The 8,567-nt window shown below is 38.8% G+C and overlaps 1 protein-coding gene across 1 annotated transcript; it reads right to left on the bottom strand.

Annotated features, from left to right (window-relative positions):
• Positions 1–5,041: 5,041 nt before the first annotated feature.
• Positions 5,042–6,072, bottom strand: LOC105536714 (olfactory receptor 11G2). The gene has a single exon (XM_011976145.1). The coding sequence runs from the start codon at positions 5,975–5,977 to the stop codon at positions 5,042–5,044; it is 936 nt and encodes a 311-aa protein (XP_011831535.1). The 5' UTR covers positions 5,978–6,072.
• Between the last annotated feature and the right edge of the window lie 2,495 nt (positions 6,073–8,567).

Raw genomic sequence — 8,567 nt, 5'->3', positions numbered from 1 at the left:
TTTGTGGCAGAGTAGTGCCACAAAAGCAGTGGTATATGAACTTCATGAAGAGATTTCAGAAAGAGGGTGCAGATGAATGAAGAAGTAAGTGTCACTGCGATTCAGGGGTGCAATTAAAGTTTTATCTTGGAGATTATGTGATGATTTCAGGCTTCCCTTGGGCTGGTTTATGACTCCCTCAGGAGTCCTTGGCATAGCATCCTTTCTTCCATCATAGTTTTCATGTAGTTTAGGGCAAATTGGACCCCAGAGCAAAGGCAAGAAGAATGTTTTGAAAGGCGATGATGAGATGTCTGTGTGGAATTCAAAATAACTTCTTTTTGTTCTTAGGAAAAGTTATAAAAACCTCATTTCTAGAAAATCAGTTGTAATGTCCTCACTTTATTTCTAACTTGTGTTGAGTCTTCTTTTTTTCTTATTCTAGCTGAAGTCTTGTCTGCTTAGTTTATCTTTTTGAATAGCAAACTTTTGGTTTTGTTCATTTTCTCTACTGTTTTATATTTTCTACTTCATTTATCCCTGCTGTAATCTTCATTATTTCCTACCATTTGCTAGCTTTGAATTTAGTTTGCTCTTCTTTTTCTAGTTTCTTATGGTATAAAGTTAGGTTTTTGAGTGGAGATTTTTCTTCTTTTATAATGTAAGCCTTTATAGCTATAAATTTCTCTCTTAGCACTGTTTTCTTTTCATCTTGTAAATTTCGGTATGTTGTGTTTTCATTTTTATTTGTCTCAAGATACTTTATAATTTCCCTTGTGACTTCTTCTCTGACTCATCGCTTGGTTTACAGTGTGTTGCTGAACATCCACATATTTGTGAAGATTTTAGTTTTCTTTTGCTGTTGATTTACAGTTTTATTCCATTGTGATTTGAGAAAGATAGGTACGATTTTAATCTTTCAAAATGATTAAGGCTGTTTTGTAACTTAACATGTGGTCTAGGCTGGAGGATTAAAATATTTTACTTAAAAATTTTGAGTTGTGTCTATTCATAAAATGAAATAAGGAAAGAGGATGGCAGAGTCTTTAGAAAGCCTACAGCCTGGGCAACATAGAGAGACCCAATTTCTTTAAAAAAAAAAAAAATTAACTGGGCATGGTGACATGTGCCTGTGGTCCCAGCTATTTGAGAGGCTAAGATGGTAGATCAAAGCAACTCAACATTCCATTACTAGAATCTATATTTACTTAACATTTTAAATAATATCTCTCTTTGGTATTCAATTTATTTTATCACTATTATTATTGTTATTTTTTGAGATGAAGTTTCACTCTTGTCGCCCAGGCTGGAGCGCAGTGGCACGCTCTTGGCTCACTGGAACCTCCACTTCCTGGGTTCAAGCGATTCTCCTGCCTCAGCCTCCCAAGTAGCTGGGATTACAGGCATATACCGCCATGCCCGGCTACTTTTTTTTTGTATTTTTAGTAGAGACGGGGTTTCACCGTGTTGGCCAGGGTAGGCACAAACTCCTGATCTTGGGTGATCCACCACCTCGGCCTCCCAAAGTGCTGGGATTATAGGCATGAGCCACCACGCCCAGCCTATGTTATATTTTATAGTCATACTTGCTTTGTCTCTGGGACCTTAGCAGTAACCACTAGCGTGGTTGATTATATGATAGTGTAAGATAATTTCTAGAAGCACTTCTATTCTGTAACCTGAGGTGCACTTGCAAAGAGACAATGCCTATGCTGTGCTTACAGCCTCTTTCACACAAGTTCCATACTTACACATATGCAGCTTCCCGTGAGCTTCCATGGTAATTAGGCCGTCCCCTCTCAGTGAACTTTTGCTACTTAACAAAAAGAAAACCTTCCAATTTTCTCTATCACAAGACTGTGAATCCTATGAGGGAAGAAAATGTGTCTTATATACCTTTGTCTCAATTTTATTTTCTGGCTCAATGTTTGGTACATTGTAGGTGCTGAACAAGGGCAATAAAAATCAATAATTGAAAAATAAGGGAGATGATGTCTAAATATAACTGTGATAAACTCGTTAAAGTTTTATAACAGTATATTTGTACAAGCCCTAAGATGAGGAAGATGTAGCTCAGGTTTTTTCTAAGGTACAAAACTGTCCGAGTGAAATGATGTTAAGGGGCTCTGAAGACCCCGCTCCAACATTTCTGTCAATAAACAGGCTCCTAAGGAACCCTAGCATTGTGGGAAAAATGATTTTCCAAATCTAATGATCAGAAAGTTCCCCTAGAAAATTGTTCTTTGTTGGCCGGGCGCAGTGGCTCAGGCCTGTAACCCCAGCACTTTGGGAAGCCGAGGTGGGTGGATCACCTGAGGTCAGAAGTTCGAGACCAACCTGGCCAACCTGGTGAAACCCCGTCTCTACTAAAAATACCAAAAATTAGCTGGGCATAGTGGCAGGTGCCTGTAATCCCAGCTACTCAGGAGGCTGAGACAGGAGACTCATTTGAACACGGGAGGCGGAGGTTGCAGTGAGCCGAGATGGTGCCATTGCACTCCAGCCTGGGCAACAAGAGCGAAACTCTGTCTCAAAAACAAAAAAAGAATTGTTCTTTGTTTAACTAAAGAACTTACTCATATAACCAAACACCATCTGTTCCCCAATGACCTATGGAAATAAAAAAATTTGACAAAATATGTTTTATTATTTATTTTTGCAATAAATAATACAGGCACATGATAAAGAATTTGAAAGCACAAAAGGAGTTATGAAAAAAAAGTCTCCTTTACTCTCTTGTTCCTTAGACACCAAATTCTTCCCGCCTGAAACAACCGTTGTTATCAGTTTCTTGGAGCTCTTTCAGGAAATATACACATTTCCCTGGAAGGCAACTACAATATGCTCTGCTACCCACTTTGCTTTTTTATTTAACAGTGTCTTGGACATATATATCATTGCATATGGAACTGCTTCATAGTTTATAAATTGAAGACATAATATTCCATGGTATAACTCACCATAGCTCATTTTACTAGTCTTCTATTAATGGGAACTGATGTTTTTCTCAATATTTTGCTATTACAACAATGCTGCAGTAAACATTTCCCACGTGTGTAAAAATATCTGTAGGCTAAGCATCTTAAAAGTTGGGTTGCTGTTTTAATGGGTATATGCCTTCTAAATTTTGATAGAGGTTGCCTTATCACCCTATATAGTGTTTGTAAAACTTATATGCCCACCAGCTAAGTGTGAGAGAACCCATTTCACAATCCTCAGACTTAAAATGTGTTATCAAACTTTTTGATCTTTGTCAATTTAATAGATAAAATGTGAGATATGTTTATAGGCTTATTCTACTTTTACCTTTTTATGAATTAGTTAGTGCCCTTTCTATGTTTAAGAATCTTTTTCTGGATGTTATTCATTTATATACTTTTGCTCATTTTCTTACTGGGATACTGTTCTGTTCTCTTACTATTTTACAGAGTTTCATTTATATTAAGGAAATAAACTTATTGTGATATGACTGGCAAATAAGGGAGAAGTCCTAAAGGGAAATTCAGGGTTACTTTTCAAAGAAAAGGGAACTTGGGCTAGTTAAAAGGGTGGTGAATAGGAACTTTTCTTTTTTTTTTGAATTGTTAAAGTCATTATCCTCAGCAAATTGCTCCCTGATTCCCAATTCCTATTTATTTAACCTGAAAAACAGGTATTTGGGTTAGTGAAGACACTTCAGTCACAGCATGACCTTCACTCCAGGCCTAGGGGAAAGTTCAAGGAGAACTAGCCCAAGCTTCTAATACAAATTCTGGGTAACTATTTTCCTGACCTACAATTGCTGGATGCCTTCCATTAAAGGAAGGCCTAAATCTGTGGTCCCGGTTTTATCATTTATTTTACCATAGGTAACCTTTCCCCTGCTTCTTGCAGGGGAAGAGTCCTCAGGGATTGTTTGCTGGTTGCAATGAAAAGAAAAGCAGGTGTGCATCCCAGATTTGTGTTTATGCCAGCCTCTATATCCACCTGTCCCTCTGATTTGCGGGCTTTTGAACACACATGCTACATGATCATCTTCTGAAAGTGAAGGAAGAAGTGAGAATGTATGGAATCTAGATAGAGTAGAAAAAATTTTCTGGTCATGACTGAAAAACTTGTACTAAACCCAAAGTAATTTCTATCAAAAGTAAAATCTGAACAAAATACATAAAACAACCATTTGAAGGCATTTGGAGCAACTGGCATAGGCAAGCCTTCATGGGCTACAGTCCAAGATGAAGGGAAGAAAAGGGAGGTGAGTTTCACATTCACCACGTGTTTTTCCCTGAGGATATTTGACCATTTACTGGGTTGGGAGAGTATGAAGAAAGGAGGAATAAAGCCTGAGCAGAAAGCAGTAGTTTCACTGAACTGAGAAGGTAGAGAATTTGGTGTTTTCAGTTGCCAAAGCTGCTAGTGTTTGCGAAACAATTCCTGGAGAGGGGAGGACCACAGAATCTAGGCTAAAAATATGATGCAATTCCCCTTCAAGGCATTTTTGGATTTCTAAGCTGTGTGTACATGGCGAGACCTCAAAATAGCTAGCAGAAACTAAAGCTGAGCGTCTAAAGAGCAAAGCAGAAGTTTCAGGAGTCATGGGGTTCACGAAGCACTGAAATAGGAGGCTAGGATCAGCTGAAGTGGAGGGGCCTTCTAAACAGTCCAGATTTGCCCCGAGGTCTCAGAAAGGCTATGTTCCTGCACTAAAAGCCATACCATAGGAGTAAAACTAAAACAAGCACAAACCATTTTAAGAACACATACAAGTAGCGCTTGAATAGAATCAATGTGATCTGCCTCTCCTCCATCTACTTGCTAGAACAAAACTTAACCGTCATTACTGCACATATTGTCTTTATAGTTTTTTAAAAAAATGCCCACCAGTCAATTAAAAAACACTGAGGCATGCTACACAACTGGGCAAATAATCATGATCTGAAAGGAGAAATAACAGAAACATGCTCACAGGTGTTTTAGCTTTGGCCAATAGTAAGATGAACAATTAACTGTATAAGACCAGTTTATTTGAGCCCCCCAAATTAAAGACAAGATTAATTATGCAAGGACCTTTTTGATTAACATTTTATGTTCCCCATAATTTCTTCAGAGATTTTTTCATATCTTTGTTCCTAAGACTATATATCACAGGGTTAAGGAGTGGGGTAACAACAGAATAAAACAGAGTCACAATCTTCTGCTTTCCAGCTTCATTCTTAGATGGTGGGCTCCCATACATGACTATTACTGAGCCGTAGAACAGTGAAACCACAGTCAGGTGAGACCCACAGGTGGAGAAAGCCTTTCTTCTCCCAGCTGCTGAAGGGACTGTCAACACAGCTCTCACGACCAGAGCATAGGACCCCACGATGAACAGAAAGAGCACAAAGACAGGCAGAGGACATAAGGCAGAAAAGATAAGTTCGATCACAGGGTCTTTTTTGCAAGTGAGTGTTAGAAGAGGAGCTGGGTCACATAGGAAGTGGTCAATAATCCTAGGTCCACAGAAGGACATTTGGGAGATGATGACAATAGGAATCAAGAACCAGATGAAACCAAGTACCCAGCAATTGATCACAAGATTGGTGCAGAGACGTCTGGTCATAATGGTTGGATAGTGTAGAGGCCGGCAGATGGCAAGGTATCGATCAAATGCCATAACTGCCAGGAAAAAGCATTCTGTAGAACCCAAGGAGAAGAAAAAGTAGAACTGGAGGAAGCACCCAGGGAAGGAGATGACCTTGGTGTCAGAGAGGAAGTTGGCCAGCATGTGGGGGACTGTGGAGGTGACATACCAGATCTCCAGGAAGGAGAAGTTGGCGAGCAAGATGTACATGGGGATGTGGAGTCTCTGATCCCAGTGCACAGCACAGATGATGGAACCATTGCCCATGAGGGTCAGGAGGTATACAACAGTGAAGAGCACAAAGAGGAGGATCTGTCCCTCCCTGGGGCAAGGGAAGCCCAGGAGGATGAAGCCAGTGAAGGTGCTGGAGTTGCTGGGGGTGTCGAAGATTTTCATGTGTCCGTGAATTGTAAAAGCACCAGCAATTACTGGATGACAGTGCAAACATAGATGGGGAATCAGGTTTATATTTAAATCATTTTGGGAAAGAAATGCATATTATGAGCTATTGAAATAAAAAAAAAAAGAATGCAGATATGTCAATAGTCACTTTTTTTCTTTTAAACTGACATATTGATCTGGATTGATTCTTTGCTCGCATTCACATTTTTACCATAGGCTCAAGAAAACTTTTGACCAATATTGATAAGCTGTCATATATATTTTTATCAGGTATAAAGCCTTTGTCGTTTTCACATTTACAACAATCCCCTTCAAGAGCCTTTGTATAAATATATAACAGAATACGTATTTATGTATATTCTTACAGAAATGGAATTTCATTTTCAGAAGGTGAAATCATTGCAGCTTTTTGTGACAGAGACTGAGTGAAACTGTGTAGCCATGCAATATGGGCCTATAAAACTGAATTATTTCTTTTATATAACTTTTGACACTGGTCTTATTCTAAATTAAATGGCTAACTTATTAACGTTATGATATTATTCACTTGTTTCATGAGTAACACAGTCAAATCAGTTAGAGGAAATTAGCTGTTGTTAGTTTCTTTTTTGTTAGGACAGCAGTCCCAGCCATCCTCAGTAGACCAGGCTGAAAGAATTATTAACTGGCCATGCTGAAACATGTCTGTGTTTGCCTTGAAGAATATACAAATTTGCCTAGACTATAAAGATATAATTAATTCGATTCCAATAATACAAATTATGGATATAATTGATAACATGGAATTCTAAATAACAGTTCATTTGTAGCTGATATTAGACTAAAGCTTTGGTCCATCTCCTAGTAACCACTTAGGAACATCTCAAGGGAGAGTGGCTTTTGAAGGCTGAATATCTGCGTGATGCCTTTAATTTGTTTTAAATGAATTAGAATATCTTTGTTAAACATTAATGTACTCAGGCCTTGGAAATAGTTAGAGCCCTTTCTAAATAAGTGCATAAATGAGCATACTAAAGAAAGTCTGTGTCCCTCTTTCTATGTTAGATCCACATTTTACTTTTTGAAGTTGGCATAGGGACCCGGGAAGTTTTAAGGTAGCAGAATCTGCTGCCCCCAAATATGCCACTTTGGCGTAAGATTATTTTCAGCTGAGGGTAATTGAGAAAAAAGCAGATACAAGAAAACTTCTCTATTATTTGCATAGAGGCAGGACATAACTTTGCAAGGGTGGCCTTCCTCCCCTCGCTACCAGGAAGGACAAGGTAAAGTTACCAGAGACAACTCTAAACCCTTTCAGTCTGGAGATGGCACCAGAGGAATCTATATAACAATTTTACCAACTTTAGCCTGTATCTTTCATTAGTTTGCCCATAATATTTATTTTCCCCAGTTTCCCACCCTAGAAATGCAGAGTTCTGTTTCTTTGTCTTGTCACTTCCCTAAAATATTATTATTCTTTAGTTGAGATGCTATGTAAGCCTAATGTCTAATCACACCTTTGAGTTACTCATCTCCCAGTGCTCCAGTGTGTATTTAAGATGCATGTGCTCATAAACTTATGTTTGTTTTTCTCTTGTTGATTTGTGTTTTGTCAGTCTTACTTAAAAGGCCCCAGCTGAAGAACCTAGAAGGATAGGAGAAAAATTTTTTTTCCTCCCCTGCAGAGTCTACTAATTTCTTACTAGAATATTTAAGTTCTGTAAAACTTACAAGACCAAAACCAAAAGATGTCGGCAGCAAGTTGATATCCTTCTCAATCATAGATGTGGGTACTCAGAGGTTTATGTTGGAAGAATACAATTTCATTGTTGGTGGTATGAACTAAGGGAGTAATTTTAACACAATCCATAATGATTGCTTGATTTGTTTATTTATTTTTTGAGAGGAAGTCTTGCGCTGTTACCCAGTCTAGATTGCAGTGGCATGATCTTGGCTCAACCTTTCACTCCAGGGTTCAAGTGCCTCAGCCTCCTTAGTAGCTGGGATTACAGGGGCACACCACCATGTCTGGCTAATTTTTGTATTTTTAGTAGAGACAGGCTTCACGCCATGTTGGCCAGGCTGGTCTCAAACTCCCGACCTCAAGTGATCTGCCCCACCTTGGCTTCCCAAAGGGTTGGGATTACACACGTGAGCCACCACGCTTGGCCCCATAAGGTTTTAAAACACCCTCTAGGTCATTTGTGACTCAGGATTCCCTAATTCCCATGACATGGAGGATGCTTGGAGACAAAAGAGTCTCCACAGGTTCTGCCAGACTCTGTTTTAATATATATAATCGAAATAAGAATTTAATGTATTTGGCTCTTGGTGGGAGTAGGGTGGAATAGGTTCTGGTAACTGCACCATAAACATTCATTTTCTGTAAGTTCTTTTCTTCTCTGCTTCTCTGCTTTTAAAGTCATTTGTTTACGGGCCCAATAAACTTCTAAGACTGCATATTTATCTTTTATAAAGAGAATTGAAAGCAGATAGTGGACAGGTCGAATGATTTTCTAAAATAAAGTCACTCTGCACCACTTTCACCCATGATCAAGGACATTAAGCATTTAGTCATTTCTATGCCACACCTTTGCCTTTGTAG

Source organism: Mandrillus leucophaeus, unplaced genomic scaffold (assembly GCF_000951045.1).
Source record: "Mandrillus leucophaeus isolate KB7577 unplaced genomic scaffold, Mleu.le_1.0 Scaffold163, whole genome shotgun sequence".
NCBI lineage: Eukaryota > Metazoa > Chordata > Mammalia > Primates > Cercopithecidae > Mandrillus > Mandrillus leucophaeus.
The sequence above is the reverse complement of the archived record's forward strand: the minus strand, read 5'-3'. Positions and strand labels throughout refer to the sequence as shown.

Excerpts from the sequence above, each read along its gene's own strand:
- LOC105536714 (XM_011976145.1), bottom strand. The coding sequence starts at position 5,977 with ATGAAAATCTTCGACACCCCCAGCAACTCCAGCACCTTCACTGGCTTC.